At 44.8% G+C, this 20,735-nt stretch overlaps 1 protein-coding gene across 6 annotated transcripts in view; it reads right to left on the bottom strand.

The window, feature by feature from the left end:
- LOC132470750 (plasma membrane calcium-transporting ATPase 2-like) overlaps window positions 1–20,735 on the bottom strand; it is a 72,813-nt gene that overhangs the window by 41,880 nt on the left and 10,198 nt on the right. For 3 of the 6 annotated variants that reach the window (XM_060069592.1, XM_060069593.1, XM_060069594.1), the window contains exons 1-2: window positions 11,843–12,081; window positions 195–1,242 (exon numbers count right to left, since the gene is read on the bottom strand). In XM_060069592.1, coding sequence (XP_059925575.1) covers window positions 195–396 — 202 coding nt within the window. In that variant the 5' untranslated portion in view covers window positions 397–1,242; window positions 11,843–12,081. Of the gene's footprint in view, window positions 1–194; window positions 1,243–11,842; window positions 12,083–20,735 lie in introns of those variants that run through there. The other 3 variants (XM_060069591.1, XM_060069588.1, XM_060069590.1) reach the window with 3 other exon arrangements.

Here is a 20,735-nt window from a genome sequence, read left to right as displayed (position 1 = left end):
GGTATAAAGAGAAAGAGGAGAGCGAGAGAGATGGAGAGAGAGAAAAAGTGACAGGGACACCGAGAAAGAAGTGAAACAGAGAGAGAGGGAGATAGATAAAAAAAAAAACTGGAAGCTCGAGATGGGGAGGGGGAGTGAGGTGAGGGAGCTGGAGAGAGAGAGCGCGGGAGAGAGGCAGATGAAGGAGGACTCACCTTCCGTGGGCGAGGTGTTGAGGCGCGAGCAGAGTCCCTCCACGCCCCCGTACTCCTCCTGCACCCGGACCACGGCCTCCGTGGCACGCTGCTCCATGAGCGAGCGCAGCTCCAACACCGAGACGCCGAAGCCCCCCGCATGGTTGTTCTCGCTTCTTTGGTTTTTGGCGTAAAAATCGCTGCTGTTGGACATGTCCCCCATGATGTCAGCTGGTGCCCGGACGTGCTTCTGTTATTGCTTGGATACCGGTGGATGAAAAAAATCAATACAACTCCCCCCGGACGGCAGAGAGAAGGGGAGAACCGGACGAGAACCAAAGACCTCTTCCCACGATGAAAACAGTACAAATTCCCCTCAAAAAACAAGAGACCGCTTCAGAGATGAACGGGTTGAGTCGACGAGCAGGCAGGACCCCCCTTTTAGTTGCGCGCAAAACACACACGCATGCACACCAAAAAAAATCCCAAAGGGTGAACTGGCCGGCGTGTAGGTTGACAGGCAGGAGAGATCAGCGTAGACAGAGGGAGCAGTAGAACGAGGTCGGAGCAGAAGAGGCGGAGGAGTACCGCGTAGGGGGGGGGGGGGGGGGGGGGGGGGAGAGAACAGGTGAGTTTCAGGAGGAGAGGACAGAAGCTGTTGAGCCCAGAGGAGGAGGAGGAGGAGGAGAGGGGAGAAGCGTCCGTGAGAGGAGTGGAAGGCAGGCGACGTGCCCCTGATGGACTACAGGCGGCTGCGTGTCGCGAGTCCCTGCTGCGTCCGCGTCTCTCTCTGGGGTTTCACCACGGCTGAGACACTCCGGACCCACTCCATGTGTGGCTTCCCATGGATGCGATGATGGAGAGGATGGGGAGAGAAAAGAGTGGGGGAAGAAAAAAAACGATGAGGACGATGAGGACGATGATGACGACGCTGGCTCGCTTCGCTCGCTAGCCGCGACTGCTGCTGCTGCCGCTTCTCTCGGTGTCCCTCTCTTCGCGCACACGCACGCTTCTTCACTCTCTTCTTCACGTCTGTGCTCTCCTCTCTACATGCTGGTCGTCCCCATCACTGTCAGAAGGAGAGAGAGGGAGGGAGGGAGGGAGGGAGAGAGAGAGAGAGAGAGAGAGAGAGAGAGAGAGAGAGAAGAAGCAGCGCAACAGTCACAGAGAGAGCAACAAGAGAGAGAGAGAGAGAGAGAGAGAGAGAGAGAGAGAGAGAGAGAGAGAGAAAGAGGAGAGAAGAGAGAGAGAGAGAGAGACGGAGAGCAAGGGAGACAGAGAGAGAGAGAGAGGGGACAAGGGTTAGTCGAGGATTCTCAGGACTGACAGGGCATGCAAGGGTCGCCGAGGGACAGCCTTTCAGCCGGCTGTTGCGCTCACGCCGACGGTGTTTCTACCTGCTGCGGCTGCCAGCCTCACTCTGAGGACACGTCGACGCACGGAGCCCAGAGAGAGAGGGAGAGAGGAGGGCGGGAGAGGGGGAGGGAGAGAGAGAGAGAGAGAGAGAGAGAGAGAGAGAGAGAGAGGAGAGAGAGAGAGAGAGAGAGAGAGAGAGAGAGGCAGAGAAGGAGAGAGTGGAAGAGAGATTGGAAGATGAGTAAGGGGAGGAGGAGGAGGAGGAGGGGTGTTGTTGGAGGGGGGGCTGGAGGAGGAGGATGCTTTCTGGTGCAGAGCAGCGAGGAGGCTGAATGCGGGTGGGGAGGTGGGGCGGGTGGCACTGACGCCAGAGCGGAGCGTAGAGCGCGAAATGCTGCACTGTCAAGGGTGGTGGTGTGGGGGTGGGGGGCGTTTAGCGCTCTCTCTCTCCGATCTCCCGCTCCCTGACACCTTCTAGGTCTATCGTCTTCTTTTAATTTGCCGTTCAGTTTTGTTTCCTGTCTCACTGTCTAAGCACGTACCTGTCTGCATCTCCATCTCAGATCTCCTGCTCTCTCTCTCTCTCCCTCTATTTCTCTGATCACAGTGTGTGAGTTTCGAGTGTGTGTGTGTGTGTGTGTATAGGTGTGTTTGTGTGCGTGTGTGTGTGTGTGTGTGTGTGCTTCTGTGTGTGTTTGTGTGAGAATTACATACAACAGGTTGGTATAGAGAGAGAGAGAGAGAAAGGGAATGAGACTGAGCAGGAGATTGGAAAGAGCGTGGATTACAGGATGTGTAAATGTGTATTGATTTTATTTATCTGTGACCAACCAAGCACACACAAGTTAGCGCACCTCCCAAACCAAGGCAGTCGAATGACCAATCTCTCTGTTGTGCTTTCTCTCCCTTTTCTCTTCTATTCCTGCTTTCTTACACCCGTCTCCCTCTTGTACATGCATAGGCGCAAACACACGCCAACCGATTGCCCACCCCCACACGCGGCCGGCCCAGCTTCTAACAACTCGATCTGTGTAGCTCTGTAGTTTGGTCAAAACAAGGCTAATTATCAATATTAATGCATGGAGCAAACTCCCCCCCCCCCCCCCCCCCCCCCACCCCCACAACCCCCAAACCCTGCAGCCTTCTTCAGACCTGCCCTTTATTGTTGTCAGCCCATCCTGCAGCACGCCGGCATGTGGTCGTGTAGCTACGTTATCATAACGACTCTTCTTAATATCGTTTATTTCAGGACAAGTAGGTGATTAATATTATAAGATGTATTGGTAGAAGTAAAAGCATTAATTCCTATTATAATTCTTGTTATTGAGAGGATCATGTTGTTGTTATTCTGCCTATCATTGCTGAAAGCCGAAAAACAGCAATATGTTAATATGATTAGGATGTTATGATGTTTCATTTTGATTAGTATTTATATTATTAATGAGTCTTGTTTAAAGGAGAACCATTAAACCTTTGTAGTGAGTTTTGCCCTAATACCCTTTCAACACAGGCAGGGCACGGAAGACACAACAAGTGACAGCCAGAGAGGATAATGTGTCCGTAATGGCGACTTAATGTGTGAAGAATCAAAAGTATTTGTTTACTTGCTCCTGCTTAGCAAGAAAAGTCACAATATCGTGCACTTCCACCAAACACACACACACACACACACACACACAGGCATACACAGTACAATACCGAAAATTCAAAGCAGAGGATCACAGAAAAAATTGTTGTTTGGTGAAAGATGAACTCCTAGGTCAGTATACGTCTACAAATGGACAGTGGAACAACAATGAGAGGATGTTGATGAATTAGAAACATGACAGTGCGAAAGATAAGGTGCTGAGTGTGCGCATTAAACAGTGTAGGTCACAGTCCTGCACATTCAAAGTGAGGTTCAGCATTTGCATAAGTGCAATTAGCAGGTTGCACAACTAATGAGTTCCAGGCAGTCGGTGTGTGCAACTTTACATAGTGAAGTTCACAGCCTCATTAATTATGAATGCTTTTTCTTCTCTCTATGTCAGAAGAAAGGCAAAATGCCTTTTGCATTCAGTATGCCTTATCAGAAGATAAGGCATACTGAATGCTTCCTCCAGCAGTAACTTTTTATATCTGTTAAATGTATATGTATATGTTGTTAATATGTTATATGATCTTATAGGTGTACACTCTACTAGGAGAAAAGAAGAGAGTCTCCTCAGCAGTGTGTTTGTGTGCGTGCGTGTGTGTGTGTGTGTGTGTGTGTGTGTGTGTGTGTGTGTGTGTGGTGTGTGTGTGTGTGTGTGTGTGTGTGTGTGTGTGTGTGTGTGTGTGTGTGTGTGTGTGTGTTTGTCTGTCTCTGTGTGTCTGTGTGTCTGTGTGTTTGTGAGGGTTTCTTCTATCCAACACCACTGTGTTCAGATCAGTTACCATGATTTATAAGAATCATAATTTAGGCGTAAAAAGTCTAATAAAATATTGCAAGGGTTAGAAGCAGTGTCTATGAAGAGTGTATTTATGTGAATGAAAACTACGAATGGCACCAAGGTCTTGTGGCTATGATAAACACACCTGGTACTTAAAACTTTAGCTTATTTTACTAAGCAGATACACTGACAATCTATTAATAACCATTTTGATTTCTGTGTTGGAGGTAACTACTTCTGAAACAGCACGAACTGCACGGTTCTCCGTCATCTCTGTAACTATTGATCCATCGCTCTGTCTCCGGGACAAGCTTCCACTTACACTACTATCAATGATTGATTGATTTCAGATATATTCTATAAGCAGATCGAGGTTATGTGGTTTGTCACGCGAATCATGGACACAGACACACACCTAAAACTCTACCTCATCGCAGAGGGTACAATTAAGTAAATGTGTGCATTAAGTGTCTTGGTGGTTTGTATATAGCATGCTCTAACCCTTGCCACCACCAAGGGCAGCAGCAATTGCCAGCCAGCTGTTGTGAAATCTATTCTCTGTCATCAGGACCTACTGCAGTCTGCGAGACACAGGGATCAAGATGTACTGGAGGGGGTGTTTCAGAACGCGACAGATTCTGGTTTGAATCTCGCTCGCACTATCTCAATCTTTGTCATTCACACTTGCAGTCCTTTGGTAACTTTTTTTTTTCACTGTGAGTAAGCCTCCATTTGTAGCAGAAGTTCCTTCCAGTGGGATTAGAAAATGCGATATGAGAACTCAATGAAAGGGAAGTTGTCAAAATGATCGTAAGACTTGGTCTAGCATGGTGTACAGCCAATCCAAAGAATTACCGCTCTGGAGACACAGGAGACCTCTCGCATTTACAGACAATTTCCCCCGTTTAGCACTTCTCAGTAAAAGACAACACAAACATTTTCACCAACACTTTGGAGACCGACACGGAATGGGTTTCAACTGAAAGAATGTGATTTTAGAGTTTACCCATCATTTAAACCTAATCCAATGAGAATGTGGTGTTTTCACCACTCATATTACAACATTACACAGAAGAAGAAGAAAAAATAAAACACAATGTCTGGTAGTGTTTTATTTTTGATTTACTCTTCTTTAAAACCATGTAGATTTATCAACCAGCCTCAATCTATTTCTCCATATCGATCTAGTCTTATCAATCAAACATACATGATTTCATGTGTATGTAAACCTCCCACTTACAGAGCCTGATGTAACAGGCTGGGGCCGATTGGCAGGTGGCTGCAGCAGGTTCTGGCAGTGCACAGCTGCATATCCTTAAATAACGATGACAAATCATGTGGCGCACGAGTGGGAGCGATTGAGATGTGGGTGGGAAAGGGGGAGAGACAAAGAAAGGGAGACAGAGAGAGAGAGAGAGAGAGAGAGAGAGAGAGAGAGAGAGAGAGAGAGGGGGAGAGAGATAGACAGAGACAGAGGGAGTGAGGGAGAGAGAGAGACATAAAGAGAAAGACAGAGAGAGACAGAGTGAGTGAGTGAGTGAGTGAGTGAGTGAGTGAGTGAGTGAGTGAGTGAGTGAGTGAGTGAGTGAGTGAGTGAGAGAGAGCGACTGAGGGAGTAAGAGAGAGAGAAAGACAGAGAGAGAGACAGAGGGAGTGAGTGAGTGAGTGAGTGAGTGAGTGAGTGAGTGAGTGAGTGAGTGAGTGAGTGAGTGAGTGAGACAGAGACAGAGAGAGAGAGAGAGACAGAGGGAGTGAGAGAGAGAGAGAGAGAGAGAGAGAGAGAGAGAGAGAGAGAGAGAGAGAGAGAGAAGAGGTTGTGTGTAACAGCAGAGAAGCTTTAGAGAGTGAGAGTAAGTGAGTGAGTGAGGGAGAGAGAGAGAGAGAGAGAGACTTAGCGGTTGTGTTTAACAGGAGAGAAGTATCAGAGAGTGAGAGCAGTTGAGCACGTTGGGGATGTGGTGGTGGGGAGGGGAGGGTAGAGTTTGAATAAAGAATTGATGGCAGTGAGGGGGGAACCAGTGGGGAGGAGACAGAAATTATGAAATTTAGGGTGAAAGAGAGGGTACGGTACTGAATGGGGATGAGATACCAGGGTCGGGTAAACAAATTGTATTCATAATATCAGGTGAGGCACCCAGACACACATGAACACATACACAAAGATAAACGTACTCTCATCAAACAGTACAGAGAAATAAAAAAGCAAGGTCCTTTTGCATTCTGAGCATAGTTGCACCTCCATCAATAAATGAATGAAACGCAAGTAATGCTTCCTCACTGTAAAAACGATTCCCAGCATCAACAAGTAAGTGGAAATCAACAAGAACTGTGAGCGGTAAAACTCTGACTCCAAGCACCCCCTGGCTGTGAAAAACACTAATGCAAGATACCTCATCACATATAAGTCAAGCTTTAGCTTTGACTAAACTTTGAAAGAGATCAGTGACTAATCAAACCGAATTCGAGGTATGGTTTGACTAATCAAATACTAATCAAATGGATTTCAAGGTTTGGGTTTGACTAATTAATTACTAATGAAATGGAATTTACATTTAGGGTTGACTTATCAAAGATTAATCAAATCAAATTTAAGGTTCAGGTTTCATGAGTCAAAGACTAATCATAGTGAATGTAGGATCAGGTAAACATCTTTATGAAAGCCTGTTTTTGTTTTTTTGATGAAACAACATTTTCAGATGCCTTAAGTTATTCTCTCACAAATATATAACCATCTCACATCTCACAAATATGTAACACAGAATTCTACATGCTGGCAGCAGATTCATCTTTGCAATATAGAAAGAACGTAGGCGCGCACACACACAAACACAAACATACACACACACTGCAGCTCAAAGACACTCTGAGGTGAATTCTTACATAACAGCAAAGTGCCAAGCTCTCTTTCAGCAACAAACGCCGCTTTCTAATTGGGTGGGAGGCAGCTGTTAGCAGCCCATTTAAAGCTACACACAGCGTCTGAAAATGAAAGTAAGCCATTTTATAAAACCAACAGCAAAACTGGGGGTAAAAAATGTGAGTCTCCTATGCCTCGAATCCTTGTCACCATATAAGCCTCACTAGATGACATTACTTGATCTTGTAATCACTTGTCTCTACTGTGTTCTGATGAAGATGACGATGTTGTGGATCGCATGCTGTGTGCAGTGTTCTTGAGGCACCCTATGGTCCCGCCCATTTCCAAACGTCCCACCTGTCCCCGGGTTTTAGTATTCAACAGGAAGTGCAGGAAGGAAGTGATGCAGGTCAATGTTTGTAAAGTCAATATTCCCTGGAGCAACTGTCCCTACGTAATGAGCATTCTGTCCTGTCATCTGCGGATGGGTCTTAACTAGTGCACAGCATCTCCTCAACTCACATCGGCTGGCCAACATTCTGTGAGCTAATATAACCCTGTTAACTCATAACATACTGGCAGTTAACAAGATAGCAAAAATACTTCCCTCAAAGTACTTAAAGCTTTCAATTGTCCTGACGTCAGTGGTTGGAAATGCAGGTGGAATTTGGGGATGAAGTTGATGACTATACCAATGGAATAAAAACAATAGTGAATAAAAACAATAGTGAATATCTTTGAGCTACCTGAAGCATTTTTGTGTATATATGTGCAGTCTATATAAAAGTCTTCCAAGGGCACACCAATAGCGTAGCTCGTAGCTCGGACATTGCTTGTGTGGGCTATAGGAGCAGGAAACAAGCCTCCTTCCAACGTAAAATCTGCTTGGCTGTGTGAGGCTAAACCGGCTCAGGCTGAGGTGGGCATGTCTCACCTGCACCGGCTGCTGACAATATTTCTAACACAAAGTCATCCGACATCTTTGATAGCAACACTTCACTGTAACAGCTGGGGGACTACTCAGAGACTGCCCACCCTACACAAAATATATGTTTTGACAAATACTAGTTTTAACCATGGTCGTTTATGGTCAACATGTAATGTATTCATTGTCGGACCAGAAGATTCTTTCATACAATTATTTGGGAATGTAGAATTGCTATTTCTGCCATAATCTCTAGAATTATAGTATTTACTGCCACTGGGTTAAGGTTATCTTCCAGGAAAGGTTATATCATCAAGCAACATATTTTTCCTGGATCTTACCATATAGGGAAAGCTTACTAAAAATTTTGTTGTACTTCACTCGTGCAATGACAATAAAAGGCTTTCTATTCTATTCTATTTCTATATCAGCTGTCACAATATTGAACTTACATCCAATGACATCATTCAGACATCATACATCTTCTTTAACCGACTACACTGGCAGAAAAACAACATAAAATGTCTTACTAATTTGTCAAAGTAACCCCTTTTTAGTTTTGTACCTTGTTTAATATAACGCCTCTTAAACAGTATGCACAACTGACCCATATAGCAGCGTTTCTGATTGACTGCAGTCGCGGGGTAACAGCGAAACAAACAGCATGGAACAATACCTCCAGGGTCTTCCCATTATGCAAAGCAACCTATGACACCCATCGCTTGCGTTCAACATTTTACCGCACACATGTTTCAGATATTAATGACCTCGGTTACCCTGATGTATTCTGCTGTCAGCAATGGTTCATCCTAAATGCCATGCGTCACCAAACCACGCCCATGAATGACAAGGCATTTGAGTGCCTGAGTTTTAGGTTAAGGCAATTTTGCATTTCATGAGGTGTGTGTGTGTGTGTGTGTGTGTGTGTGTGTGTGTGTGTGTGCGCGTGGCATTTTAAACCACACCATTCATTTCGGACAGACAAACGGATCAAAAGACCAGAGGAGGAAAGAAATCACCCATGATATGTCAGTATTCGTGCAGTCTTCTAACATTGTCCAACCCTTTTTCAATAACAAATATGAATGGGTTGGCATATATTGTTCTGGCACGAACAAGGTTTCCAGTGCAAACAGGAATGCCGCTTACCTTCCAGCTAAATTCAGCTCAAAATGTTGGCCCATGACATGCACTTCTGTCCTCTTTAGATCAATGATATATAGGCCTCTGTCAACGGCATGCAGGCATATATCTGCTGGTGGGTTTGCCTTGTTACGTAAAGGCCTGAGCCTCTGTCTCTAAACAGATACAGACACGTGTTGTATTTCCTGCTAATAGATACACCTTGTCTCTAAAAATGTCTCTCTCCCTCCGCCTGCCTGCTTGTTCTGTGTGGAGCCGCCTGCCTCTCCCTGTCAGCATCTCATTATGTAACGTCAGCTTCCTCCAGCATGGGGATTCGGGGGAGTTCAGCTTGGGTTGTGAGCAAGACGAGGGCGGGAGGGGCTCGCTCCCTTAAACAGTCTGTCACAGTGGGAATGACAGCAATAGATACTGCAACACCCGGGGAGGGAGACTGGATATTATGGGATGGCAGAAGGCATGATAGGTGCAATGCCAGGTATCTCAAAATTGTGTTATCGTGTACCTCGCCACAACAGGTTGGGGTCAATTAGCCGATAATAGTATGCATGTGCACACCTGGCCACCATGTAATAGCTAAAAGTAATGAATGAGGACTCATCATCAGGTGGAAGGAAGAGGATTATTGGAAAGAAAATATATCGACAGCAGAGATGTTCCTGGGGAATAACAGGAAGGAGGAACAGGCAAAAGGTACACACTGACCCAAACCTATAACCCTCTCGCTCTGGCGCTCTCTCTCTCTCTCTCTCTCTCTCTCTCTCTCTCTGATGAAGGGATAGTCAAAAGTTGATATCCATGATCAAACTAGGACGACTACTACTACTATTAAACATATATATTTTTTCATTTTAGGAAACGTAGACACAGAAAGAGCAATTGCATCGAGTCATTCCTCTTATCATGTGAAGCTCCACCATCCCTTTGTCCCCATTTGAGAGTGAACCAGGCTGAGCTTATTGCATGGTCACACTCCTCTTCTTTCTGGCCAGAAACACACTCCTGCCACAAGGTCAAAGGAGGGCTTCAGGAACTGGTGCGTGCACTCCTGTTGCTCCAGATGAGTATGTCGGAACCCCCCAGTAGCTGATTGGTCTAATTAAATTCAACACATGCCGGCTGAACAGCCCGCAAGTGGAGCAATGGCGTAGAAAATGAGCGTAATGTAATCTGGTAGAGGAGTCAAAAGTGAGGAGAGGAGAGCGGAGAGAAGAGGATTATTATTATGGGACTTTATTACAGAAACACTTTCTTCCACCTCAAAACTGCTTAAGCACTACATTTAGTTAAAACTAAATGGTAAAGAGGGATTTTAAAACGTGGACAATGCTAACAGACAATGTTAAGTTAGCTCTTGGAGAGAGAGAAAGAAAGAGAAAAAATGAAAGAAAGAAATAATGTAAACCTGAACAGTGAACTTAAATGAACCCTTGGTTCTTCATTAAATGGAGAATGGAATGAGTAATTTTTTACTGGACTGTGTTAAAAGAACAACTGAATCAATTTCAGACATGGCTGACTTGTGTCGCTCCTCCATTCTGCACTCTCCATAATCCTTTGCTTCTCCTATCTCCCCCTCATCCCTTTTGTTTTGGCAATATCTTTCACCAGAGTTTCTGTGGTGACCTCTGCCCTTGTAATGGGCTGATCCAATGAGGAAGTGGTTATTGACATGACTATGATTAGGTAAGTAGACAGGGTCTTTCTCTGTATCTTAGCTACTCAGCTGTACAGAGAAAAAACAGAGAAAAAAAAATCACAACCAACCTTTCCGCTGGTAAATCAAAGTAAAAAGTTGAAGTTGTGTCTGTTACTCAAAGTGTGCGTGTGTGTGCTTGAGAGAGAGAGAGAGAGAAAGAGAGAGAGAGAGAGAGAGAGAGAGAGAGAGAGAGAGAGAGAGAGAGAGAGAGAGAGAGAGAGAGAGAGAGAGAGAGAGAGAGAGAGAGAGAGAGAGCGAGAGAGAGAGAGTGAGAGAGTGAGAGGGAGAGAGAGGTTGACGTATAGAAGAAGTGTTAGAAGTAGAGAGAGATATGCTGAGAGGCACTGCATGGCGCATTCTGCTCTGTTCTAGCTGTGGCTGCTGGAGGTCACTACCACAGCAGCCCAAGAGACGCAAATCAATTTAATTTTGCCTCCCTGTCTGCCTTCCTGAATGTCTGCCTGCCTACCTGGCTACCTGAGTGACATGCTGCCTTTACAGACTGGCTGCCTGACATACTTGCTACCACATTGGCTAGCTGCTTGCCTTCTTTCATGACTGAATGACTGACAGGCTGCCTGATTGTTTGCGTTAATGACTCAGGGGCTGACTGAGAGATTGCATAAATGGCTGCATGACTGATTAGCTTGCAGCTGATAGGCAGGCTAAATGGGTAATTATTTTGGTGAAAGGTTATAACTGACACACTGCTACTGAACAACTGCCCGCCTGGGACTCTCCAGACCAGAAGAAGATTATATTGGCTGCTACTGACCCAGCTGTGAAGGCACAACATTATCATTGACCTGAGCAACCAACATTACAAAACTGTCCCTGGTTTATAACCAGCCAGGCAACCATGGTGCCCTGCATCAGTTTAACTGTGACATAAATACATTAAGCAGAGCTTCATTGCAATACAGAGATACAGAGATAACGCCGCTGTATTCAGCAGGTGAGTTGCTTATAGTATGTTCGGTAACTATATAACATCCACAATTGATTCGGACAGCATTTATCATGCACCACAATATAAGTTCATTATACCAAACTTCTGTTCAACATCCCGCCGTCACAATAAGATACTGAACTAAGATACAGAAGACAAACGACTGCCAAACACACACGCATAAACACAGCTGAGATTTCCTCCCAGAGCAGCCAGCAGCGTTCAGTTATTCTATACCCCAAGCAACTGCATCAAAAGGACGGTGTAGGGAAACAGTTGACACACTGCCACGGAGCCGTGGATCACATTTCATACAGATATGTACTTACATGGCGAAGAGGTGAACACAAACAACGCGTCACGCAAAGTCCTCTCTCCACGAAGCAAGGCAGCAAAGGTGTGTGTCAGTGGGAGCAGTTACGGAGCGCGTGTTTATGTATGTGTGTAAGAGAGAGAGTGAGTGTGTGTGTGTGTATGTGTGTATGTGTGTGTGGAGAAACCTGCCGGGCTGCTCTCTCATCTCTGTATCGCTCCCCAGCTGAAGCCATCTCAACACGCAGCCTGTACCATGTCTCAGAGCAGGGAGTGGGAGGGGGTGTTTGGCATGGGTGTGTGCGTGGGTGGATGTGTGTGTGTGTGTGTGTGTGTGTATGGGAGAGGGATGTGGGAGGGGGGGGGGGGGGGGGCTGAAGGTGCTGCAGTGGAGAGGAGATGCTTCCATCATTGGATGGAAGAAAGGGGATTATTGGAGGTAATATATAGACAGAGGAGGAGCTGGGGAATAACCTGCAGAATGTACACACCGGACCGAACCTACCTCTCTCTCAATCACTCTATATGGCTCTCACTCAATAAGGAATGAAGGAAGATAGTCCTAATGATTATTTCCTTGATCAAACAATTCGTCAAAAGTCTTGTTGAAAGGGTTTACAAGTCGTGTCAATCACCATTTACCAACTCCTTTGGTTCATTTATTTTTCTTCATTATCTGATGAGAAGGTAGGAAGGTATGAATTTGATTATTTAATTTAAAAGGCAAAGGTTTTACATTACTACTTAAATAGATACCTAAACAACCTTTTGATTAAGAATTGAATCATTGATATAGAATTTCCTAGCGTCCATGGACTGTACGACGTCCATATACATATATATCCAATATGTATGAATGAATGTGCTGAAGATTTGAGGGCTTGAAGGACTGATGAGAAGGAACCAGGGGAAAGTTGGAGTGGACCAAGCAGAGAATAAAAAGGTGAGTCACATGATCAGGAAGGCAGGTCCGGGGGAGATCATTATTAGAGAGGGAGAAACATGGGGAATGGAAGTGAGCCCGTCTGGAAGAGTTAGTAAATTATCATGAAACCATCCTCTCTGGAAAAACGCCCTTGGGATTGAAGAACCAAGAACACACACACACATAGTTCACACAGCAAAAGAGACTGTGTGCAGTCTCAAAATAAAGTGCCACACACAACCTCACGCACACTCACACGCTTGGTGGTGATATAGGAGATGAGTGGATAACGGTGGTATGCAGCCATCCTATCGCTATCACACATCTTGTCCCGCTGCAGCCAAGGGAGGATGGGGGCGAGGAAGGGGAGCGTTGCGGTGATCGAAGAGGGAACCATGCCCTCTCCCTCTCTCTCTCTCTCTCTCTCTCTCTCTCTCTCTCTCTCTCTCTCTATCCAGCTCTCCGTATCTCTCTGCCTCTGCCTCCCTCTCTCTCTCACCCCCAGAGTGTCACAGGTGGATGGTGTACATGTGAAGTGTTAGACGTTGTTAGCGACGAGGGGGGCAAACAGCTCCCCTGTGTGCCGGGGGGGCTTGAAGCTGGGCTGGCGCTGGTTTTACAGCCGTCCTTACAGCAGCCTTAAACCCAGGTACCATCCCCCCCCCCCCCCCCCCCCCCCCCAACTGCCGCCCCCTTAAGGCAGCTAGTCTGAAAGAAAGCAGGCTGGGAGAATGGAGAGGAGAGGAGGAGGAGATGAGGGGTTGAAAAGGAATGAGCAAACAAGCAGGGTCTTTTATTCCATAACCATTAAAAGTTTATTTTTAGCATCTAGCCTTCATAACCGCGTGAGCAGAGAGAGTATGTGTATTGTGAATAATATGGGCATGGAGAGAGAATTAAGATTAAGATATAAATGGTAGGTGACCTTGGGTGTCTTGAAAGGCGCCTCTAAATTAAATGTATTATTATTATTATTATTATAAAGCAAAGGGATGTATACAGTAATAAATATAAATAGAGAGAGAGAGAGAGAGAGAGAGAGAGAACAGGCAGGACTGCAGTGCACCAAACCAGGGAGGACGAGGGAGAGCGGCACCCTACCAGGCAACCGCAGCAGCCACAGGCACCGCAGGCACACACACTGGTCAGTTCCAGCAGAATTGAGCTGGAGCTGTGGTATTGGCAGCACATAGCGTGCTGTACCCCCTCAGCCATCGGGCCCCAGACAGCGCTCGGACACATTGTTACTACCACAGGAACAAGATGTTTCGTAACATGATCCAAAAAGATCTAGTGCATCAGGTGTTGTATAAAACACACCTAGTGGGGTTTATGTGCGGCGGTTTGAAGCTCTACTGAAAAGCCCAAGTTTGGACACTTCAAAACAAAAAACACATTAGTATGCAGGCGATTGGCTTTTTCTAGGCAGGAGAGGATAATGGAGTTTAGGATGTATAGAAAGTTGGAAATAAGGGGGGGAGGACAGGATGTGATCCGTCTTAATGAAATGGGACTTAGGGCTTCCATTACACAAATTAGCTAATAATAAGGCCTAGGGCTCTCCCTTTCTCTCTCTCACTCTCTCTCCCTCTTCTCCCACTACCCTTCTTCTTTCCCCTCCCCTCTTTCTCTCTGGGCTTCTCCTAGCCTGGGTATACCGATGCTGCCTTGCGCGGGATTTCATTTTGCGCTGCTAAGCAGCCTGGATTCCATGGATCCGATTTTTGCCTGAGATAGGGAACCAATCACAGAACAGGGAGGGACGTCAAGACGATGACGACGTCTATGCGACGCACCCATCGTCTTCTTCCTCATCGAATTGTTGTTGCTCTACATACATCGCCTAGTATAATTGATACGATTGGCTATGAGCTACGTACAGATTCATATGATAGACATTCGTAGCCCCCAATAAACGGCTCCGGGCAATCGTAAACCACGCCTCAAATACGAGAAAATTAATGTGTGGTTCCCAGACCTCATCTCAATGTAGATTGAGATGAGGTCTGGCGTTAGCCAGGCTAGGCTTCTCCACACCTCTCTCTCTCTCTCTCTCTCCAATAAAAGATCAATTTCCTCCAAGGGGTGGGACCTGTAATGCCATAAAGCTGCATGTTTATGACAGGTCAATAGGGCTCCCCATACCCCAGCCACCTCCTCTAAGCCAATAGACATGAATGATCCAGCAATATACGGGAAAGGAACGTTTTGGAGTGTGTTTTGGCCCTCGCAATGCAAGGATTTGTGTGTGTGTGTGTGTGTGTGTGTGTGTGTGTGTGTGTGTGTGTGTGTGTGTGTGTGTGTGTGTGTGTGTGTGTGTGTGTGTGTGTGTGTGTGTGTGTGTATTAGCTTGAAGGTTACTTTTCTAGAGGGTCTTGACCTCTGAGGTGTCACCCACTGCAAGCAGGGGTGTGTTTCTTTTTATAAAGTGTGTGTGTGTGTTTGTGTGTGGTTTTGCATGTGTGTTTGTGCTCAAGGTCATGATTGCAAAGGAGGGTGCATGATGTTGCTAGGCAACTGCAATAAATAACCACAATCAACAATTGCAGAGTATGTACAGGACTATGTCGTACTTCTACGGATGGTTTTAAAAACAAACATAACATATTTCACCCTTTGATAGCCGATAGGCTGCAGTACAGAACAATCAACAGGCGCTAGACAAAATATCAATTTGTGTCTGATAATAAAATGGCAGCACACCTCACACAAGGATCGACAATGAGAAGTAACAATGATTTCCTGCCATCTGCCATTTATCACACAGCCAGAGTAACGTTCAGTTTCCCAGCAAAAATCTTCACATTGGTACCAGATTAGTATTGAAATATGACAATGTAAAATGGAATTTTAAAGCTATGCAACTTGGAGGCAATATGGAGGAACCAGCCAGGGTAAGCATGATTTCTAAAGTTTCCGAAGAAAAAAATCAAATCCTTCCCTTCAGGCATTACCTCCAAAGCAACTCCCCCCAAACCATGTGACTAGCTCACTCTGTAGTGTCTGCCTAGCCTTGTGGAAGACTCATACGCAAAGAGTGCACAAGCAGAGTGTGTGCAGGTAGCTTGGCAGGTAGGTAGACTGACAGGTAGAACATCTAATCATGTCATTCTGGCCACATTAAATCCTTGGACGGGGTTATTACAGGCCTGCGACAGCTAAATATCCCGGAGCGTTCATGACGCTATGTTTAAGGAAAAACAAACAGGACTTACATTTCTGACAGAACCCAACGTGTTACGGGAAAAACCTGAATTGAATGCATTGAATCATTAGTTATTCTTCATCCATTCCAGACAAAGCAATACATGTCAGTTAAGCTGCAGGCATGATCAAATTCACAAACTGACAGGCAGGCTAAAGTGTTGTGAAAATGTGTGTTTTTTGTATTAAGTTCATACCTATTTCTTTATTTTCTATGATTCCAATTGTGGCACCCATAGGACTTCACATAGCACTGCTTTTAAACAGCCTACACTGAAACAATAAACTGCAAAAAAAATAGGGACATTTTAATTCCCTGAAGCTTTGGAGAAATAACTAACATCGTTGTCTGTTCCTCTAGTAGTGATAGTGTAAAATACAGTAATTGATAGTTGCTAGAGTGATCTATCAAAAGGCTTTTCTAAAAAATACTGTGCATTCACAAATTTGTATTACCGTTTGGTCATATGTTCAGGAACAGGCCTAAAAAGTGCTGTCCAATACATTTAAAATGGAAACTCAGTGTCCACAAGTAAAAACAAGGGTAAATCCACGCTGAAACTCACTCACTCTCATCAATAATTTGGATTAAAGGAGAGTAAACCTTTTCTATATTTCTATAGCCAATGTTTTAAGCCAAGTATCACTTTGAAGGACTGCCAGCTTGAGGAAAGGAGAAGCAGAATAAAATACAATGGGTAGGAAGCATTTAGGAGGCAAAGAAATCTAAAGAACAGAAAGATAATGAGAATGAAAGTAGAAAGAAAGTAAGAAAGAAAGAAAATGAATAAAGAAATAAAAGGAAAAACCATCAATGCTGAATGGGGACAGTCTACCAGTGAGGACGTATGAGAGGGTTGTAGTTATCTTCAGCAGAGCTTCTCTGACCTAGAAAGCAAAACGAAGATGGAAGTCCAATTATATGAGAGTACGTGGCCGGCAGGACCAACCTGCATGTCTAACAGCTTGTGTCTTTTATCACCCTTTCTCTGTTTGTGTTGTAACATGTAGTGCTGCACTCTCTTGAAACAGTGTCTATCCCCCTCCTTCATCTAGACGGGAAGTTTGTTTATAAGGATTTTGGATGGAGGGAATTTATGATATGTAAACAAATCCATTTTTTTTAAGTTATCAGTGAATATGCATGGGGCGAATTCATGGATATAATATATGCAAAAGCTGTGCATATAGTTCAGTGGTCTAAAATGTTAAAACTATGATTTAATGAAGAGGGATATACTATAGCAATAATGTGGCGTTTTTGCATACTTGCTATAAAAACATTAACAAGCTTTGGAACATATAAGTCTCGTTAAAATATATGTCCCTATGAATATGACTGAAAGGTTTGATGGGTTATAAAAAAACAATGCAATTCCTCAGTGTAATAATGGGTAAACCACTTGCCCCGACCTAGCCTAGCTCCACCTAGCAACACCCGGCCTGGTCCTGCCTAGCATCATCCACCTAATCCAGCTCCAGCGCACCCCACCCAACCTCCCCTAGCCCGACCTCCATGTTAGGTCTGCCTGGTGGGGCAGTATGCAGCTTGGTGAACAAAAGGCTCCATGCAATATTATTAACATTTTGGATGGCTCTGCTTCATTTTAATGCTGACAAATGACTATTGGACATATTTTATACTAGCTCCAGGTTAGTAGTTTCAATTACAGCTAAAAGTTTTGAAAAGGAATTCCTCTCCAATTCTATCTTTACTGGCTATTCATTTTAAGCATATTGTAGTTCATCTGATGCAAGGGAATGAAATATATTTTTTGCATTATGCATTGCATTGCATTTTTTAAATAATATCTAAAATTCAGCTTTTTTACTATAGTAAAGCCATATTTGAATTTCAGAGTAAAAGTCAATATAGTTTCAATACAGATTGTATCATCTTTTATCAGATTTTGTTTTGTGGGTTCTGTTCAGTTCTAAATCATATATATATATATCTATATATATATATCTATATATATATATATTATTTATACAAGACAGGGCCACGGTGCACCATAGTTATTTCGTTACTAAAAGAGAAGAAAAATAAAAACCTGTGTTGCCCTTAGAGTTCCAAAGGAAACCAGAGAGAGAGGGAGTGAGAGCGAGAGCGAGAGAGAGAGAGAGAGAGAGAGAGAGCCTGAGAAGGTAGGGCCCTTTGCCCAATAATGACACTACTGATTAGTGACGTGTCACTTGAGAGCAGAATGGCGCTGATCATATGGGACAAATGGGTTGTGGGGTATGATTCTCGCATTTGGATAATTAGAGCTATTTGTCCCGTATCTGATCCTCCTTTGATAAGCCAGGGAGCAGTTTAGTCGTACTAGTTTTGGATCACCACCTTTGTGTCAAGATGAGTTTTGTTGGCACCCACCTTGGCTAATGTGCCCCTGGTCTGGCTCCCTTCCCTCCCGGCTCCCACTCTGCTTCTGCTTGACACATTCCACTGGTGAAAGATTCCCTGCCCTCAAAAAGTTCTTGTTGCTATGCAACAGATCTGCCTGCCACTGAGAATAATGCTTTCACAGATACAAACATACGCTTACGCTTACGCATGCACACACAAATGCACACACAAATTCATACAAAAACACGCACACCTACACACACCTGGGCACGCGCAGGCACACACACACAAATACAAACACATAAAGGCAAACACGTACACACACACACACACCAATTCAAGTAACTCTTAGCCTACATCCTGTTCTTCCTAGAAAGATTGAGCTTATTAAGCTAGCATTAACTGACTAAACATTTAATCTGCACTGTTTTTGACGGAATAAGCCGCCCGTATTACAGCCTTTTCTCTCACTATATACTTAACTCATTTTACGTAACATGCCACCAGCACCCAAGTCATTTATTTTTTTTACCTGGCTAAAGCATGCTGCACTTCTCAGCATAGCAGCCAATAGCGCTCAAAGAATTGGCTCTTATGAAAACCCCTCATTCCAAGTCACACAGTAGGTTTGTTGTTGTCCTAGCAGCACTTGATCGGACACAAAATAGACACATCTGAATGAGCTGGCTTCACCCCTCGTTGCTCACCTGCTAAACGTCATAACATGTAACTATTTCCTCAAACGGCAGACATACTCAAAACCTACTGGGACCTGACTTGAGCCATTCTTTGTGGAGTCTGCTTGTCTGCCTAATATTTATGTGGTCTCTTCCAGGTCAGATGCTAGCGTACTGGGGGCTTCTAAAAAACAGCATTCGATGCCAAACCTCAAAAGAATAGAATCCCATTGTAGTTCCTGTGAGTGAACTACAGTTGCAGTGGCAAACAAATGATTTGCAATTATTTTGCTTAATGCTTTCATTTGAGAATAACAAACACATTTACAACTAATCTTGTGTTTGTAACTCGACTGGGAAACACGCACACACATAAACACACACACATGCACACACCCATCTCACAAGGCAGATTAAGGTTGATGCGTCTTCATATCAAAATGTTTGAACGGCAGGACTCACACCTTCGAAACTGAGTGCTGCCAAGGCTTAAACCACGGTGCTCTCAGTAATGGATTAATTTGAGTTGACATGAAGTGAAGGCTCACAGAAGACATCAACATTTGCCAATGAAGTCCTCTTGGAGTGGCTGAACCGACGGCAGTGAGTTGTTTGTCGAGGTGTAAAATATCCTACCCAGAGCCCACACATGCTGCTGCTTTCATCAGCAAATGTCAGCAAGTCTAACAATAACAGTGTGAACCTCACTTTGAATCCTTTTCATTGGATTTAAACCCTTGGTGCAAGGCAATGAAGCAGATGAAGTGACCATGAAGCGTGTGATGAAGAGGGATGAAGAGGGAAATGATGGAAGAGGTTGGCTTGGTGGTAATGGGGAGACTCCCGAGGAGGGAGGTGCTAGGCTGCATATTAACCAAGGCTGCTGCCTGGCGGGGCTGTGGAGCAGAACCTACACTGGCTGTTGCTCCCCCCCCCCCCCCCCCCCCCACACACACACACACACACATACTCACACACAGGCAGGTAGGCTGACACAAACACACACACATACATACTTAAGTACATACATACATACATGCATGCATACATACATACATTGATACAGACATGCATACATACATTAATGCAAACAAACAAACATACATACATACATACATACATACATACATACATACATGCATGCATGCATACATACATACATACATACATACATACAAACGTAAACAAATAATAAATAACAGTTTATGGCACAAACAGATAAATGTGAGGACATACACATACACACGCACAGACACACCCACACATACACACAAGCAAAAAAAGTTGTTTGCTCGCAGTCTCACTACTGCAGTCTTTAGTCACGGTCACCTCAAGGGCGTGAGGAGAGGAGAGGAGAGGAGAGGAGAGGAGAGGAGAGGAGAGGAGGCAAAGGGAGAGGAGAGGAGAGGAGGCAAAGAGAGGAGAGGAGAGGAGGCAAAGAGAGAGGAGAGGAGGCAAATAGAGAGGAGAAGAGAGGAGAGGAGAGGAGAGGAGAGGAGAGGAGAGGAGAGGAGAGGAGGCAAAGAGAGGAGAGAAGAGGAGAGGAGAGGCGGGGAGAGGAGAGGAGTGGTGGGGAGAGGGGCTGAGAGAAGAGAAGGAGAGGAGAGAAGATGAGAGGAGAGGAGAAGAGACAACGAGAGAGTAGAGAGGATGAGAGGAGAGGAAATCGGAGGAGAGGAGCGAAGAAGAGAGAGAGTAAAGGAGAGGAGAGGAGAAAGCATAGATCTTTGTGTATGTTAGGAAAGGGATTTTGT

Source organism: Gadus macrocephalus, chromosome 13 (assembly GCF_031168955.1).
Source record: "Gadus macrocephalus chromosome 13, ASM3116895v1".
NCBI classification, from domain to species: domain Eukaryota; kingdom Metazoa; phylum Chordata; class Actinopteri; order Gadiformes; family Gadidae; genus Gadus; species Gadus macrocephalus.
The sequence above is the reverse complement of the archived record's forward strand: the minus strand, read 5'-3'. Positions and strand labels throughout refer to the sequence as shown.